Here is a 19,385-nt window from a genome sequence, read left to right as displayed (position 1 = left end):
ATTCACAAGGGAGTAGGGAAATTACACCATCCAATCTCTCATGCCTAGAGGCCTTAAATAGTAGGATTGCAGCATATTTAGGGGAATAGATTTCACTTCATGGTCAATAGGATGGATGGGAAAAGCTTTTTAAAAAATTAAGTGGAGGAGGCTGGCTTTCTGATCAGGCACATTCAGCTCCTACTAAGTTCAATTAAAAAAGTCAAATTGAATCAGCAAGCACTTAAGGGCCTGGGACTTAGCCAACACAGTTTTTTCCCTTGAGAAATCATCTGGGAAGATTCATGTGTCATAAAGGAAATATTGTCCCTTAAATTTTTCTTCTTTTGACCACCACCCATTGTCAGAAGACACAAAAATGTACAAGAGAGTGAGGCTTAGTCAGGACTGTTCTGTCAAGCATTGCTCTTTCTCAGTCTCTTAGTAGCTATAGCAAGTCTCAGAGGAGTGTCTTTTCTATTTAAAATGACTGGTTGCCCAGCAACCCAGCAAGGACAGCTGTGGCACCTGTTTACAAAGCCCTAAGTAGACCAAAGGCTTGTATTTGTTTCTGGTTGGTGTGTTTGTTTTTTAAATCACTGTTGTTGCACTGTGTCCTTCTTTATACATTGATATAAACCATCATATTTCCCTTCTGTTCTCTCCCACCACCACTAGCCTAGTTCAGGTACTCACCACTAAGAATAATATTTTTAATTGATATTTTCTGTTTCTTACATCATCAGAGTTATCCCAACTATCCTCCCTCCCAGAGAGCAATCTCATGTAATAAAATAATGTTTTTAGAGGGGGAAAAAAAGTCAGCCCAACTGATTGATACATTGAAAAAAGTCTGAAAATGTGCAACATGTAATATCTGTAGACCTCCCACTTCCATGAAGGGTTAGGTTGGGAACAATATTCTTTTAATCAGTCTTCCCATATTCATCCTCTCCCTGGTCTAATCTTCCACACAGCTGCCAAATCATATTCCTAAAGCAATGTTCTGACAAGGTCACTCTCTTGCTCAAGAAGCTTCAGCACTTCCCTGTTAATTGTTTCTCTTTGTCATTTAAAGCCCCTTACAGTCAGACTTCCAGGCAGAGCAACACATACTTCTTCATGAACCCTACATTCCAGTTGAATTGGCCTAAGAGCCAGCCAGTTCATGCCATTTCATCTTCTGCCAATATGTCTTTACATAGGGTGCGTGCTCCTTGCCTGGATTGTTCTCACTCTTCACATCTGCATCTTGGAAACCATTCTATCTCCCTTAGAGTTTCAGTTCAGGGGCCATTTCCTATAAGAAGCCTTTCCTAATTCTACCTGGTAGTGCCTCCCTTCTAAATTACTCTTTTGCATATAGTTTGAATCTAGCTATATGTTTACATTGTCTCTGTGTCCCCAGTAGAGTGTAAGCCTGGCTAGGGAAAGGCATCATGAAGGTTTAGCCAGAATCTTTAGACCAGAGACTGGTTTAGAATTCAGTGCTTAAACTGTGGGTTGTGGTCTTGAAAAATTTGGCAACAGTAAAAGGTTTCTGAGCACACAAGGACCAAAAATAAATTAAAAATCAAACACGTAATGAATCCAAGGCGTTTCTGGCAGCACTTGCCCATGTTGCATTGAGCAAATTCATTGCACTTTGCACTGTGCATGCCCTCAGGCCATGCAATGCCAACGAATGCTCCAGTGGAAAAAGTTTAAGAAGCCCTGGTCTAGATGACAGTGTAAGGCAGAGTAGGAGGGGAAATTTTGCCACAAAGAGCACAGCTAGCCAATACACACTTACATGTTCCAGTCTGAACAACTATTTCTATTCTGTTCTAATCTGTAGATTAAGGATGAGAAAAAGATGGCTCCAAGTGTCCAAGTTACAGGAAAAGACAAAGGAGAAAGAAGGCTATGAGTTCATGAATGGTTGAATAAATGAAGCATTTATTAAATGACCTCTATGTGCAAAGCAGTGTGCTAAGTGCACATTTTGGAGATGTTTGAAAGGCCATGAAGACAGGAGAAAATGTCTAGTCCTCCATCTTTCTGGTCACATGACCCTGAGCTACCTATGATACAATCAATGTGAAATATTCAGTAGGCAATTGGATATGCAGGACTAGAGCTTAGGAAAAAAAGATTAGATAAGGCTGGTTATATGAATCTGTGACTCATCTACATAGAAGTTTTAATTGAAGAGAACAGAGTGTAGGACAGAGATTTGGGTATGTTATGGATGATAATGCAGCATAGGAGACTGAGAAGATGTAGTCAGGTAGGTAACAGGAAAACCAGAAGAGATTAAGTGGCACTATAACCTAGAGAGGAAAACTGTATACAGGAAAGAAGAGTAATCAGCAGTGTCAAATGCTGCAGATAAGTCGATAAGGATGAGGACTGAAATGACATTATTCAGTTTGGCAATTAAGAGATCATTGGAAAAACAACAAATACTGGAGGGGATGTGGAAATATTGGGATACTAATGCACTCTTGGTGGAGTGATCCAACCACTCTGGAGAGCAATTTTAAACTATGCCCAAACAGCTGACCAATAAAAAAAGCGGTAAGGTGTAGCTGATAGAATGCTACCTTTAAAGTGAAGAAAACTTAAGGTTCACAAATACTACTAATACCTATGTTGACAATTTACTAAACCTCTCTGAGGCTCAGGTTTCATCTGTAAAATGATGGGTCTAGGCTCTGTGGATCAAGGTCCCTTCTGCCTCTAATTATATGATCCTACAAAAGTAATATACATTTACATAGCAATTTCAGGTTTGCAAAATACTTTACATATGCTATCTCATTTGACTCTCACAATAATCCTGTGTAGTGGATGCTATAATTATCCTTATTTTACAGATGAAGAAACTGAGGTCAGGAAACATTAAGTGACTTGGCCAGGGTTCTTCCTAACTCCAAATCTATCCATTGTGCCACCTAGCACATATTAGTTTATAAATCTGTTTTTTCTTTAGGGAACCAACAGGCTACTATACTGTATCAGTCCTAAGTTTTTACACTCTTCTCTCCGAATCAGCAGTTTTAATCTTTTAAAAAAAATTTATTTTGATAACTGTATTTCAATATAATAAGTTCCCTTTGTAATTCTCTGTATCTTATTTTATGTATTTAAAAACATTATTCTGAGGAGTCCACAGGCTTCATTAGATTGCCAAAAGGGCCCCTACAAGACACACAAAAAAGGTTAAGAACTCCCTCTCTAAAGCTTTCTCCTGGGACTGTTGGGAAGGATACTGTTGATACTGGCTAAGCTTCTCAGGTTGCATTCCAAATCAGTTACTCCATTCTTTGTCTTCTCCACCCCAATTTCTTTTTCATTACTCTGTTTATGAAGATCAGGGGTGGTCTTTTTAAAGAGGAAGTGCAGGGAAGTGTGAATCATGCAGACCATTCCTCTAAAGAGGGCATCTGGTCCAAAAAAGGTCCAAAAAAGACCTCCCCAGAGTCAGGGGCTGGTCTCTCTGCATTGGCTTTCTGGGTTAACATACCACAAAGCACACTGGTTCCTGATGGAGAGGAGTGGTTCTTTTAGCAATCTGAAATCACTGTAGGGAAGTATTCAAGGGCTTGACTCTTTCACACACTGCCTCTTAAATTTGTGGAATATGAAGCTGCAGTGAACCTGGCCCTTTGGAGATACAGTATTTGTGTTCTCAGAATCAAGTCACATTGCAGATGTCTCTTATAAACTGGTTCTGCAACTAAGAAACCCACGGATGAAAGTGGAGAGCAGTTCAGTACATTAGTATCAGCCTTCCTGATAGACATAGAATCTTAGGGCAGGTAAGGTTCTTGAAAAGTCATTTAGGAAACTATCTTTAAAAAAATGTGTATCCTTATCAGTAAAAAATGGAGGTCCATGCACTACCACCCCAAATCTGCATATTTATTTATAAGTTACATGAACATTCATACCAATATATTATATATATTATATTTAAAATACAGAATGGTGTGGATAGAGAGAAAGCCAGAAAGATCTGGGTTCAGGTCCTGCTGGTGACATTTCTAGGTAGCTGTGTGACCTTGAACAGGTCACAACGTCTCAGTGCTTCAGACAATTCTTTTAAGACTGTATGTTTCAGGAATTTCCTCATTTGGGAGTTTGCAATGAAATCACAAATCCAGTCTCTATCCTTATAAAATATATATAACACAATGTAGATATTTAAAAGGATGAGATAAAGATTAAATATTTTAATTTTAAAATATTGTTATACAACATTTTTCTCTCACTAAAATGTATGTTTAATAAGAGCTGTGTGATTGAATATGCTTCAGCATTTAAAAAAAATCATTGCTTTGTGATACAGTGATTCAAAGATCTGGCTCTAAATGCATTTTATTTGAATGCTTGGTTTTAATGGCTGTCCCAGGTACTACATAAAGATGTAGATCCAAATGAAAGAAGTCTGTTATTACAGTTGTGCTTACTAAATCATGATATTTATTTTTCAATTCCACCCACGAATTATACGAAGACTTTTGTTGAAATTCTGCTAGTAAATTTCTGTCTTCCTTGGGGTGTGTGTGTGGTGGGGGGGGGGGTTAGTCAGATCTCACTCAGGTCTGGAGGGTAGCTTTTTCAGGTGGGGAGAATAGAGAGCCCCAAGGGAGAAGGCAAGATGCCCTGGTTTCCTGGTGATGGATGAGCTTTGTTTCTCTCCAAACTGTTGGATGGATTTGTTTGGATATTGGGGGCAGGATTGCATATTTGAGAGGGTTCTGTGGTGGGTTATATGAGCCCCAAGTTCTTTGGTGGGGGCAGCAGCTTCAACAGCAGCTGCAGCAGCTTCAACTGCCACACCCCTCCCTCTCACCTCTGGCTAAATGCTGTTGTCATGGTTCCCTGTTACTGCTATTATCTGCTTTGCTCAGACTCTCCTTGCTGAAGGGCTTGGTCAGCTGCTGTGAGCCGCCCTTATTCTGTGGGTGGGGGAGATGCAGGAAGTAATTTGTATCCTCAGGAAGCATGTCTGGCTTTGGGGGCCCTTAGAGGACTCCTGAACGATTAGACCCATTTTATACTATGTTGTGAAGCATATCCATCCCTGAGGATGTGAGGATGGATATCCATCATATCATCCCTGAGGGTGAGGCACAGGAAAGGAAATAATACAATTTTTTTAAAAAAGGCAAACAAAAAAAAAGGGAAAATAACCTTAGCTCCTGGGTGCCCAGGTTAATGACTCTCAGGGAGGCAGGATTTCCCAATTTCCATTGCTCCCAGGACCCTACCAGGAGTTCTAGCAGTTTGTTTTCTACCTCTCCTGGGGGTGGAGTATAGTGTGTGTGAGAATAAAACTTTGTTCCATCCCCTCCTGAGAGTGAGGCCCTAGAAGACTCTCAGCTACAGGAGAAGCAGGGTCTCTCTGTCCCTGTCACACTTCACAGTTCCTGGGGTGAGGGTGGTATGCAGAGCCTTGGCCATGGGATACAAGGTATGTGTGTTGCTGATGTAATGGAGACAGGGTAGGGAAGACATGGATGGATGGGGACTTTCCCAAGTGCTTTCCTGCCTGCCTCTTGGCTTGGGGAGAAATGCTCATGGCTGGCTGACCTTCCATCAGACAGACAGATAAAGGAGGGCAGCAGTCAGGCAGCAGCTGCAAACAACAGCTGTGCTGCTCTGCTCAGTTCTAACATATTCTTCATACACACCCGCTTATTACTCCCTGGTATCTGTGCACCCCACCTTGGAGTCAAAGCCTGGCCCATTAGAAGAGATATGAGGACTCACCTTCCTCTTTTCTTCGCCAGGGTCAAAGTGAGGGTTTGGGGCTTTGGACATCATGGATGTGACAACCTACATATACTATCTGGTTTGGTCAATATGTTGGTTAATTTTACTCAACTACTTTTTCCTCTTTTGTAATCTTTGTTACAAGGGATGGCTTTCTAAGTGGTGGTAATAGGGAGGGATATATTTGGAGATGAAGGTGATTAAAAAAAAACTTAAAGGTTTCCATTTTTTTTTAAAGGTCATCTGGGCTATCCCTCTGTCTTCAGGGAAGATCACTCAAATTTTTCTCAAGAGAAGCGTCTGAAGCCTAAGTTTATCCATCTCCAGGGAAGGAAATTCTATTCCTTCCCCTCTTTATGACCTTTGTCTATAGCCCTAGTCTAGTATTTTATAGCATTTCTTTTGGGGCTCTGCTAAAACCTCATTGTTTCAATTTGAAGGAAAGGGAGAATAATTCATCAGTTCATGTAGTATCTTTACGTCTTATATTTCTTTGCAGAAATTTTCCTTGAAAAGCAACATTAAATTTGGAGTTATTTGCCTTCACCCCCATCAAAGTGGCTAAAATACCCCAAAGTGACATGGCCTTTGACTCAGCTATTTAATCTAGGAATTCACTGCCAAGGAGCTCAAAGAAAGAAAAAAGTCCCAAACCTCAAAGTATTTCTGGCAGCTTTTTTTGTGATAGTAAAGACCTGGAAACGAAGCAGATGCCTATCTATCGTGGAATGGCTAAACAAATGGTGGCACATTAATATAGTGGAATATTTGCCATAATAATATCAAAAGTGAATTCAGAGATGTATGGGAAGACATATGAATTGATGCAGAGTAAAGAAGGTAGACCCATGAAAACAATATACATGAGGACTACAACAAAGTAATAGGAAAGAACAACAAAAAGAAATTAAATGCTGTGTAATTATAGTCAAATTTTGCCCCATAGCAGAATTTAGAAAATGCACCTCTTTTCCTGTTTTGCAGAAGTGGACCTCTATGAGCGTGGAATATTGGATATACTGGCATACTCAGCTGATACACTGGTAAGTTTTGCTGAACTTTTTTTCTCTTCCTTTATTATTATTTTTTAAAATAAGAGATGACTTGTTGAGTAGAAGAGGTATGTTTGGAAATGAATGTGAAGTAAAAACAAAAAAAAATTTAATAAAAATAATACAATTTTTTAAAAAAAGAAATAAACAAAAAAAGGAAACACAACTTTAACTACTGGGTATCCAGATTAATGACCTTATATCTTAACTTGGAACATGGTGTATTTTACTGAGTTCTAATTAATCAGTCAGACGACCAACAAATGTTTATCAAGCATTCTTCTAGGTACTAGGCACTGTGCTGGTGTGTGCTGAGGATATAAAGACAAAAGTGAAAGTCTCTGTCCTCCAGGAGCTTATATTACAGTAGCAGAAATGCTGCAGAAAACCAGGTTCAAAATGACAATACAAATTTTTCAAATGTCCAGATCTCAGAAGTGGCAAGGAAAAATATATATGTTTATATCAAAGGTCTTTAAATCTCCTTTAAGAATTTAGAAGAGAAGGGGCAGCTAAGTGGCGCAGGGCATAGAACTCTGGTCTTAGAGTCAGGAGGACCTGAGTTCAAATCCAGCCTCAGACACATGACACTTACTAGCTGTGTGACCCTGGGCAAGTCACTTAACCCCGGTTGCCTCACCAAAAAGCAAGAAAAAAAAATTTAGAAGAGAGGTTGGTGATACTTACATGAACAACAGGACCAATTCTTTTGCATGGACCACACCATTTTGCTGAGAAGTCAACGACAACAAGTTTGGAACCAGCATTCTTCAGAAAGTTCTCAAATTCTCTCTGAAACAAGCACATAAATGAGGAAATGTGTTTAGTATCTATACGTGAGTTGCAGAATCAAGGAACTAGAGGAAAGGACCTTTGTTGTTCAGTCGTTTCAGTCATGTCTGACTCTTGGTCCCCATTTGGGATTCTCTTGGCAAAGACACTGGAGTGGTTTGCCATTTCCTTTTCCAGCTCATTTTACAGATGAGGAAACTGAGGCAAACAGGGTTAAGTGACTTGCCCAGGGTCACACAGCTAGTAAGTGTTTGGGGCCAGATTTAAAGTACAGGAAGATGAACTTTCTTGACTCCAGGCCCGATGCTAGCTGCCACTAGGGAAAGAACCTTAGAGATCATTATCTTACAAACGAGGAAACTGAGGGCTACAAGGTAATATGACCTGCCTAACATCACATAGATAATAAACTCATAATTTTTGTACCTGTTGTCTACCTCAATAGGATGAAAAAAGCCTTATGTAAATGTCTGGCACATAATAGGTGCTTAATAAATGCTCATTAGTAGCAGAACGGAGCCTAAAGCCGTCTCCTTATTCCTACTGGCGTGCACTATCAACTGCATGACACAGCCACAATTTTGCAGAAAAGATTAATAATAAAATTTTTGCCTTCTAAAATTTTCACTGGTTTCCCTCATGCTTGTCAAATGGACCAGCTACCAGCATATAGGAGAGGTCTAAAAAAGAACAGAGCTAATGCTTTGGGTCATTCATGTATTTATTTTTTGTACTATCATGTAAATGGCAGTTAATAAAAAGCATAAATTTGAGCATTTTTCCCAGGACTCATATGTGTTTTAATTGAATATGTGAACTTGGAGAAGAGGCATTTTTAAAAACATGTACTAAAGCCCAATGAACTCCTTTTGATTGGCATTCCTAATTAATAAATGACCTTTGCTATAGTATAAGCCAAGTTTCCTTAACTTTGATGAGTTTTACATAGATCCAGGGAACAAAAGGCCCTAACCCTTCCTAGCAATGTAGTTTCCCAAAGAAATCAGGAGAATATGAAACTAAAAAAATGGGTAAAAACCAGAAACAATAACCCTCTATTTCCTATTTTCTAGGGCAGAGACCAGCGATCTTTCAGAGATAGTATTCAAAACATTCGTTTGTTCACTTTTTCAAAGGGACAGAACATGGTAGTTACTGGCAAATTAGATGGCACAGTGGATAGATAAATAGTGTGCCAGGCCTGGAGTCAGGAAGGCATCTCCCTGACTTCAAATCTGACCTCAGACACTTGCTAGCTTTGTGACCCTGGGCAAGTCACTTAACCTTGTTTGCCTCAGTTTCTTCATCTGTAAAATGAACTAGAGAAAGAAATGGCAAACCAACTTTCAGCTTTGCCAAGAAAACCCCAAATGACGTCATGAAAAGTTAGACATGACTGAAAGGACTGAAAACAACAACAGATATCCCTTGAAGTGGAAGAGAACTTGGTAGAGGTCATTGGCAAAATAATTGTAATCAACATTACCGCCAGGAGATGGTTTTTAGAGTCTTGGAATACTAGCAGTAAAGAGAGTCAACAGCAGGGACTAGGATTTTGAAAATAGATCTTTAACATTTGCACCAAAAGTTTTTGAGCTCTGTCAATTAAATTTGAAGAATATTTGTTATTTATTATTATTAGAAGAGGCAGTGTGCTATAGTGGATAGGGGACCAGCCTTGGAGACATGAAGGCCTATGTTTAAGTCCTGACTGTCTAATTATTTAAGCACTTTAAATGTATCATCTCATTTGATTCTCACAGCAGCCTTCCCAAACAAGTACTGTAGATATTATTATTGCCATTTGAAGCTGAGACTAAGAAAAGTGATGTGGCTTTCCAAGGGTTACACAGTTAAGAGTAAGTACCTTAGTCTATATTTGAATTTAGGTCTTTCTGACTCTAAGTCTAACACCACACCTACAATGCCATAATAAATAGTAGCTGGGTAGGCAAAGGCTAGTCATTTAACCTTTCAGTGGTTCAGGCAACTCTCTAAAATCATAATTTACAGATGAATGTCTAATCTGCACAGATGAAGGGATTTTCCAAACTGGGAGTTCTCACACACTAGTGAAATCATAGATCCAGACCCTTCCTGCCCCCACTTTTTTTTTTTAATTTGAGAGGTACTATGCTAGGCACTGGGGTTACAAAAAGTAAATGTGAAATACACACCATCTCAAAGAGCTTACAAGTTAATTAGAGATGGGAATGGGGGAGTTTGAGGAGAATGGTGGTAATTGTGGTGGTAACAGGGAAAAGATGCATTCCAATAACCATAGTATGAAAGAAAGATCTAAGTGCTTTGAGAAATTTGAAGATAAAAGGATCACTTTTAGCTGGGGGGAGAAAAGCAAGATTTAACTAAGTTTTGCCTTAACCCTTGAGCTAATGGTCAGTGGTTATGTATTTGATACAGTAGGAACTTGGATAAAAAATAAAAAGAAGAAAACAAAATTACTATTGGATAATTAGCCTGTGGAATAATTTTTATGGGAACCATTTCTTCTGGACAGTCTATCAAAAGTAAATGTACAATGGAAAAAATGTTGGGTCTGGAATCAGAGGACCTGTATTTGAATGCTGCCTTTGACACTTATTACCTGTGTGACTTTGAGCAAGTTGCTTGTATGCCCCACGCCTCAGTTTCCTTATTGACTAAAGGAGACAGTTGGACTGAATGGTTTCTGAGGTTCCTGCCAGCTCTAGTTTCTGTGATTTTATGCTACTATGATCTTTGCTGCCTAACTAATAGCTTTGCAATGGCATTCAATTCAATTTAAAAGATATTTGAGGCCTCCTGTGCATTTCCATGAGAATCATTGACTACTGCACTAGGAAAGCATCCCTAAGTCTATCAAGTGTCCTTCTCTTTTCTCTTTTGCAGGGCACCCAAAGTAAAGGTCTTTAAGAAACAGCTGCTCAAGCCAAATACTTACCATATTTTTAATGCTCTGCATAGTGATTGCCAAGGGAAACAAACTGCAGGCTAAGTTTGCTCACTGCTTCCAACACTGGCAATTGTAGGCTCCTTGTTAAATAGTCAAGCTTGAGGTTTCTGTGACATCACACATATGTCATCTTAGAACCTAGAACTTCAGTGGACTGTGGATTCATTTTACTGTTTTGCTGTGACTTGGCTAAGTGGGGCTCAAAGAAGGTCTTTCAATTTCTATTTCAGGCTTTCTTGAAGGCCTCAGCAGTAGCCAAGGCCTGACCAACTTTCCTAAAACCTTCCTATGTCCTGGGAAGTGAATGAATAAAAGTGAGAAAATGGTTCACACATCATAGGATTCTTTTTGCAGTTGAGACACACACCCTAAAGTCATAATTATAGTATATAATAAGATTTCCATGGTATTATGACTCAAACATAGACCTCCTGTAGAAAGAATCTCACTATTTTACTCAAAGTTGTTTAACCGAAAAGGGAACTGTTTTGACAATGCTTTCAATTTCTCAGAACTCATTGAATGTTAGAGAAATATGAAAGGAAGCTAACTCTTTTCTGATTGTTATAAGATTTTCCACAGATGATAGACAATATGGTTGGAACATATTTGGCTCAGAATTATGAAATTCTGAACTTTGGCTCCAAAAAGCTTGAAGTATTTTTGAAAGATTCAAATGCCCAGAAGAAACACCTTTGCCCGTAATGACAGCTCTAGTAATGTCTTTTGAATGCTTTGTTCATAACCTTGAGAGGCTATCTGTTCTTATTTAAACCAAAAGCTCCTATTTTCATCTCCAGGATTGGAGATTTTCTCTACACTGAGCTGCTTTTGACCTAAGATGCAGCCATAACACCAAAATTACACTTTACTACTCACCTTGGCCTCTTCTGACACCTTTATCTGTTTGGGAGATTCTGAGAAGTGAATCTTGGTGCTCCCAAATCATTTAAGACTAGTCAAGATTCATTCTCAGATGAAGCAGATTTTTTTTCTTTCTTTTTTTAAAATAGTATTTTACTTTTTCCAATTACATTATAAAGACAATTTTCAGCATTCATTTTTTATAAGATTTTGAGTTCCAAATTTTTTCTCCCTTCTTCCCCTCCCCCTCCCCAAAAAGGCAAACAATCTGATATAGCTTATACATGTGCAATCATGAAAAACATGTATGAAGCAGATTTCTACAGCAAAGGTATGAAACACATGGCCCAGAACACTCCCAAGTGTGTCAGAACCAGATTAAAATGTAATTGGGAAATATTTGACAAAACAAATAAAAATATAACAAAACATAGGTAATGTTAATATGTGGTTTTCTAAGTCAAGATATGGTCCTCAGAGTCCCTATGTATAATTTAGTGGCCTCCATTTCTATTGGGCTGTCAGCTAGATTGGAACTGGCTTCTAACCTGTGGGTGGCTGGAGCCAAACAGAGCAGGCTAGAGACAAGAGAGTCAGGACACAAACAGAAGTTTAATTAATTTCAGAGTGAGGAAAATGACATATGCACATGGGAACCCCCCCCCCCGCTCCCAAGAAGGAAGCTTAAGGCTGCTGATGCTGGGGCCACTTATATACATGAAAGGGTTGGGCCCACAACACAGTTATTCTTAGATCTTGAGATAGTTCTCCTGGTTGGCATTTCTTGGGACAATACAGGCATTCTTGGGTCCCGTAGTAACAGTCATTGTCTTATGTCTTAGGGATTGTGGCCACCCTGCCAGGTATAGAAACAGGAGTACAGTACCTGTCAGTGACAAGTAACAGGGATTGTGAACATGTGAAGGATGGCCCTGGGAAATAGAAGGAGCTAAATTCCTCAGTGAGCACCTGGTGCTGGTCTAAGCAATATACTTTGCCAGAGGGTGATGTCATGCTGAGCGCAAAGGATTATTGTTATGCCTTGTTCAGGGCACAGCCTGCTTGTTAGGCCTTAGCTCTGGAAAACAGGCTATCTCCAAAATATTTTGACAGGGTTTGACACCTCTGGTCTGTGAGATAGGAACCTTCTTTCCACTTTTAGAACAATGCCTGGTGACTAAATGACTCCAAAATTATGTCCCCTCCCCCCATTAGTGCACATCAGGTATTTTTTTGGAAACCAAGCAGAATACAAAAACTGTGTAGCCAGGTTATGAAGGGTTTTAAATCCGAAACAGAAGAGTTTGTATTTGATGCTGGATTGAATAGGGAATGACCTGTGCTTTGACCATATCTTTGTCAGCTGTGTGGAGGACATAGAGAAATTTGAGGCAGGGAGACCAATTAAGGGCTGTTGCAATAGTCCTAATGAGAGGTGGTGATGGGTTGAACTAGGGTGGTGCCCCTGTAAATGGAGAGGAGGGGGGAGGGATGTGGGAGATGCCATTCAGGTAGAACTGACAAGACTTGTGAGACATTGTGGATGACGCTGGTGATGGTAGAGGAGTTCAGGACCCAGAATTTCTTATTCCATCACTGCTCATAATGATTCACAATGTGTTTTGGGCTTTGTCACAGTTACAGTTGGTCGAAAGCTTGTCTTTTGAGCATTCAGATTTATTTGACCAAGGGATATTTAAGTCATATATCTAGTGATCCTATGTGACATTTCCTTCTCTTGGCTGCCAATCTTACCTGTTCTGTACTTGTTTCAATGACTATCTTCTAATGTTATTGCTTGAGGTGGGCCAGGGTAGGTACTAGCCAGCCCTCAGTCAATCCCAGTCAAGCCAGACCCACTTGTTAGCAACAGGCCTGAGACCATGATAGGCCTTAAGTGAAGTTGGTGATTGATTAATAGCAGAGTTTGCTCAGGCTTGGAGCAAATCAGGCAGGGTGGGGACAGAGAACATTTGATCTTGAAGAGAGATTAGGTAGTCTTGGCAGGCTTAGGAACATTGCAAAATGTTCCCAGGATCAAAGTGATGTAAGTTCCAAGGCTTTCAGATCAAGTTGAGGTCCTTTGCTGGGCATTTCAAGTCAAAGGTCCAGCAGGGAGGAGGGCAGGCATAACTGAAGGTTACCTTCAGAAGAGAAATGTACAACCTGGGTAACTAATCAAGGAACTGGAAACAAATGGCTGGCAGTAGAAAAGAGGCAGCTGTAAACTCAGAGTAAGGAAAACCCTTCTGGTCATTAGAGCTGCCTAAGTCACTTAACTCTGTTTGCCTCAGTTCCTCAACTGTAAAATGAGCCGGAGAAGGAAATGGCAAACCACTCCAGTATCTTTGACAAGAAAACCCCAAATGGGGTCACGAAGAGTTGAACACGACTGAAACGACTGAACAACAGCAACAACAACAAGAGTAGAACAGGATGCCGTAACCTACACTGCTGCCAGGGGATAACCAATTAAGTGTATGCTGACAGAAACACATTAGAATTGTGCTTCTCAGTGCATCCAAACAAACTTGATTAATCAGAGCGTGCAAGTAATACCCTATAAGAACAAACCACTAACCTGGACTCTTAGAGCTCCCTTTAAGCATACTTCATGTGGAACTGGACAAGTTTCCCCAGCTGGATGTCCCTTTGGGATGGTCTGCTGGCAAATCTCAGTCAGCCAATCATCAATGCTCTTGAGGGAACACCAGCTTGCTCCAGTCTCAAGTGTGGGGGACACAGGAGCCAGCTCTCATCATGCCCTAGGAGCAGGCTGATGGCTGGGCTCTCAGGTAGGCTTTTCCTACTTTTAGCTGTGGTATTTAGGTATTCCTAAATTTTCTTCAAAATCACTGATAAAGTTGCTTATGATATTTTTTCATTGTTGGTTTGTTTTGTCATAAGGTCAATATGTGTTTATCAGTTGTTTAAGACCATGCTTACTAGGTCATACCACAAAGGTGCTTATTTTATTGTTTAAAAACAACTTACTCAAAACAGCTCAATCCTAAAATGGAGACTTAAAAATGGAATCCATTATGGTAGCTTGATGAACTATCTTATGAAGGTAATAGAACTTATTCTCACTATGTTATCAATTATGTTAAGTTGAGGTAATATATTCCTACTATCTTCTTAAGGGACTCAAGCTAATTTTCACTATTGCTCTTTCAGGAGGTAGTGGCTTCCTCCTTATTAGAGGTCTTTAAGTAGATGCCAGATAGCTATTCTTCACAGATTTCTGTACAAATATTGGTTGGACTAGGTGACCTGTAGAGTGAAAAATGCATTGGTTAAAGAACTAGGGCACTTGGTTTCAAATCTTGCCTCTGATAGGGTGACAGTGACTTAAACTGAACCTTGCTGGGCCTTGACTACCTCATCTTTAAAACGAGGGAGCTGAATTAGATTACCTCTTCTTATTTCAAATCTATCATTTCCTAGGTCTCTTCCGGTTCAGAAATTCTGTGATTTTGTGCATCAGGAATGGATCTTATCAAAATTCTGTACTGTGAAGCTACTAATACTCTCCAATTGCAGATTTTAAAAATCTTTGGTGGGGAACTGATGCTCAGAAAAATTGACTTTTAGGGCAGATGGTTTGTGGAAGTATGTTCATTAAATTTTTTTTCCCTGTCAGGCAGTTTTTCTTTTCTATTTTTTTACACTTTCAGTTTCATTGATGTTTTGTTTTTGTTACAGACTTTTACAGAATACTCCCACTGTGTAAGAGGTCTCTTGTAACAAAATAGAAATAGGTATCATCTGTAAGTGCAGGTAACATTTCACATCTAACATCCCCCACCCCACCACTAGCGATTTTAAAAAATGAAGAGATTTATTTTTTTCTCCCTCCCTTCCCCTTCCACCACTGGGGTAAAAAAGAAAGAAATAAAAAATTCTTTTAACAAATATACTGAGTCAAGCAAAAGAAACTCCGTCATTGGTACACAAAAGTATATATGACTTACTGTACACATTAAATCCATTATCTCCTTGTACTAGATACCACATTTCATTATCAGTCCTCTGGAATCAAAAATAATCATAGGATTGTATTGATCATTGTTATTACAGCTTTCATAGTGTGTTTTAATAGCATCGTTGTTATATAAATTGTTTTAGCTCTGTTCATTTCAGTCTTCTTAAGTTTATAAAAGTCCTTAAGATTGATCATTCTTATAATGTTGATGTTAGAATAAAAATTATTTCTTTTTCCACTCACTTTACTCTGCATCAGCTCATGTGTCTTTCCATATCTTTTTGAAATCATCAATTTCCTCATTTCTTACAGCACAATAGTACTCTATCACTTTCATATACCACAACTTATTCAGCCATTTGTCAGTTGTTCAACATCATGTTTCTTTTTTTTTTTTTTTGCTACCACCAAGAGAGCTGCCATAAATATTTTTGTACATAAAAGACTTTTTCCTCTTTCTTAGATCTCTTTTGGGTCTAGGGTAGGCCTGGCAATATAGCTGAGTCAAAGTGTGTACTTCTCAGTAATTTTTTTTGTGTATGTTCCAAATTGCTGTCCAGAATGATTGCACCCATTTACAGGTTCACCAGCTACAGCCTGGTCTTTTTAAACAAAGAAGTTGTTCAAAATAATCCATCATGATGGCTGGCATCTGACAACTATATTCAGCAATCCACAAGGAGAGTCCGCCACCATTTTACTAAAAGGATAAAAGTGGTTTTCATCATCAGTCTTCTGGAACTAAGATTGGTCATTGAATTTAATGTGTATGCTGATATTTTTGCTTCTCCAAATTCATCATATTCTGCTTTCTTATAACATACTATCAGATCTACCAGCACTGCATCAATGTGTTCGTTTTCCCATAGCCCCTCCACCATTTATCATTTTTCTTTTCTGTCATCTTTGCCACTCCTATGGCTATGAGGTAATATACGAGAAATGCTTTAATTTATTTCTCTAATTAGAAGTGATTTGGAACATTTTTTCATATGGCTGTAGATAGCTTGGGTTTCTTCCCTTAAAAACTGACTGCATATCCTTAGAACACTTATTCACTAGAAAATGGCTGTTGTTCATATCAATTTAAACCAGTCCCTTATGTATGTTAGAAATGAGGCCTTTATCAGAGAAGCTTGCTGCCAAAGTTTTTCTGCTCGTTGGTTGGTTGGTTGGTTTTTTGTTTGTTTTTTAACCACTAACTTGTTCCCCTTTATTCTTAACTTTATTTGATTTTTTTTTGTGCAAAACTTTAAAATTTTTATTAATGAAAATTATCCATTTTATTTTCTATTATCTTTATTTCTTGTTTGGTCATAAATTTTTCTCTAATCAGTAGGTCAGGTATTTTTTTCTTCTTCTATCTCTGATTAATCTACAATGTGACCTTTAATGTCTAGGCTGTGTATCCATTTGTTGCCGATCTTTGAATAAGGTATCAGGTGTTAGTGGAAATCTTATTTCTTCCACACTGCTGTGCAATTTTCCTAGAACTTTTTTGCCAAATAATGAGTCCTTATCCCAATAGCTGGGGTTTTTGTGTTTATTGAATGCTAAAGTATCAGATACATTTCTTCTATGTGTTGCATTTTTAATCTCTTCCTCTGATTGATCTCTTTGTTTCTTAATACCAAACTACTTTAATAATTACTGCTTTGTAGCATAATTCAAGATCTGACCCTACTAAGTCCCCTTCATTCCCTCATCTTTTCATTACTTCTCTTGAGATTCTTAAACTTTTCTTCCATATGAATTTCATCATTAATTTTTCATACTCTATAAAGTAATTCTTTTGCAGTTTAATAAGGCATTGAATAAGTAAATTAATTTGGATACTATTGTCATTCTTGTGATATTGGTTTTTCCTACCCCATGAACAACTAATATTTAACCAATTATTTAGATTTGGCTTTACTTCTGTAAATAGTTTCTAGTAGTTGTGTCTATATAGTTATTGTATATATTGTGGAAGGTAGACTCCCACATATTTTATACATTCTGTAGATGTTTTGTATTCTTTGTATAAATCCAACCACATCATAATGTATAATTTGATATGTTATTTTAGCCTCTTTGCTAATATTTTATTTTTTTGTGTTAGTGTTCATTAGGGATGTTAGTCTATGGTTTTCTTTCATACACACGTATGTCATAGAAGGAGTTTGGTAGGATCGTTTATTTTTCTCTTTTTGCAAGCAATGTATGTAATATTGGAATAAATTCTTCTTTGGATGTTTGATGGAGTTCACTTTTGAATCCATCTGGTCCTGGAGTTTTTTTCTTTGAAAGTTCATTTATGAGTTTTTAAATTTCTTCTTCTAAAATTATGTTGTTTAAATTCTCTACTTCTGGTTCTAATAATTAAGGTAATTTGTATTTTGTAAGCATTTATTTCATTTAAATTATTGGTTTTGTTGGCATATTAGTTGGGTAAAGTAGTTTCTAATAATGCTTCTTCATTTGTTGTTAATTCTCCTTTTATTTTTTGATCTTTTTGGTAATTTGGTTCTCCTTTCTCCTTTTTAATCAAACAAGATAAGAGCTTATTTTTTTTCTTAAATTAACCAGCTCCTAATTTTGTCATTGAGTGATTTTTTTCAGTTTTATTAATTTCTTTAATTTTCAGAATTACTATTTTGATATTTAAATGATGATTTAAAATTTTATTTTTCTAGTATTTTCTAGTATATTTAGTTGCATTCCCATTCAATTTTATTTTCAGTTCCAGATTCTCTCCCTCCTCCCACCCTACCCATCAAAAAGACAAGAAATACAAAACTCATTACAAATATGAAATCATGCAAAACAAATTTATGCATTTGCCTTGTTCTGGAAAAAAAGAAAGAGGGGAAAATATGCTTTAATTTGTATTCTGGGTCCATCAGGTCTCCAGCTGGAGGTGGATAGCACTTTTCATCAAGAGTCCTTTGGAACTGTGGTGGGTCGTTGTGTTGATCAGAGTTACTAGTCTTTGACAGTGTTATAATATGGTTTGGGGGGGTGTTGTATTCTAATTGTATTTATTTTTCCCCAATTGTATGTGAAAACAATTTTTAGCATTTATTTTTACAAGACTTAAGAGTTCCAAATTTTTCTCCCTCCCTCTCTTTCTTCCACTCTTCTGAAAATGTTAGGCAATAGTACATAAGTTATACATATGCTACAATGTAACAAATATTTCCCTTTTGGTCACAGTTGTGAAAGAGGAAACAAATCAAAAGAAAAAAAACACAAAAAAGAATAAAGTGGAAAAAAAAATACTTCAATTTACATTCAGAGTCCATCAGTCCTTTATCTGGATGTGGATAGCATTTTCCTTCCTGAGTCCTTTGTACTTGTCTTGGATCACTGTGTTGCTGAGAAGAGCTGAGTCATTCATAGTTCATCATTGCATAATGTTGCTGATACCATGTACAATGTTTTCTTGGTTTTGCTCATTTCACTTTGTATCAGTTCATACAAGTCTTTCCAGGTTTTTCTAAAATCTATCTGTTCATCATTTCTTGTTGCACAATAGTATTCTATTGCATTCATATACCACAGCTTGTTCAGCCATTCCCCAATTGATTGGGCATGGCCTCAATTTCCAATATTTTGCCACCTTGAAAAGGGCTACTATAAATATTTTTGCACATGTAGGTCCCTTTCCCTTTTTTGTGATCTCTTTGGGATATAGACCTAGCAGTGGTATTGCTGGATCAAAGGGTGTGCACAGTTTGGTTGCCCTTTGGACATAGTTCCAAATTGCTCTCCAGAATGGTTAGATCAGTTCACAACTCCACCAACAGGGCATTATTGTCCCAGTTTTCCCACATCCTCTTTAAAATTTATCGTGGTTTTTTTTTGTCATATTAGCCAATCTGATAGGTGCGAGGTGGTACCTCAGAATTGTTTTAATTTTAATTTCTCTAATCAAAAGTGATTTAGAGCTCTTCTTCATATACCTATAGATAGCTTTGATTTATTCATCTGAGAACTGCCTGTTCATATCCTTTGA

General features: G+C 38.0%; 1 protein-coding gene and 1 long non-coding RNA gene across 8 annotated transcripts in view; one reads left to right on the top strand and one right to left on the bottom strand.

The window, feature by feature from the left end:
* Positions 1-10,779, bottom strand: part of TXNDC8 (thioredoxin domain containing 8) — a 28,573-nt gene extending 17,794 nt beyond the window's left edge. For 2 of the 3 annotated variants that reach the window (XM_021001769.2, XM_021001770.2), the window contains exons 1-2: positions 10,528-10,624; positions 7,482-7,586 (exon numbers count right to left, since the gene is read on the bottom strand). In XM_021001769.2, coding sequence (XP_020857428.1) covers positions 7,482-7,586; positions 10,528-10,548 — 126 coding nt within the window. In that variant the 5' untranslated portion in view covers positions 10,549-10,624. Of the gene's footprint in view, positions 1-7,481; positions 7,587-10,527 lie in introns of all 3 variants that reach the window. The other variant, XM_021001772.2, reaches the window with a different exon arrangement.
* Positions 1-19,385, top strand: part of LOC144456835 (uncharacterized) — a 301,200-nt gene that overhangs the window by 80,957 nt on the left and 200,858 nt on the right. For all 5 annotated transcript variants that reach the window (XR_013485989.1, XR_013485990.1, XR_013485986.1 and 2 more), the window contains exon 2: positions 6,727-6,785. This is a non-coding gene — a long non-coding RNA (uncharacterized LOC144456835). The remainder of the gene's footprint in view (positions 1-6,726; positions 6,786-19,385) is intronic.

The sequence above is a fragment of the Phascolarctos cinereus genome, unplaced genomic scaffold, assembly GCF_003287225.1.
Source record: "Phascolarctos cinereus isolate Bilbo 61053 unplaced genomic scaffold, phaCin_HiC Scaffold_4;HRSCAF=312, whole genome shotgun sequence".
NCBI lineage: Eukaryota > Metazoa > Chordata > Mammalia > Diprotodontia > Phascolarctidae > Phascolarctos > Phascolarctos cinereus.
Note: the sequence above shows the minus strand (reverse complement) of the source record. Positions and strands in the feature narration are given on the sequence as shown.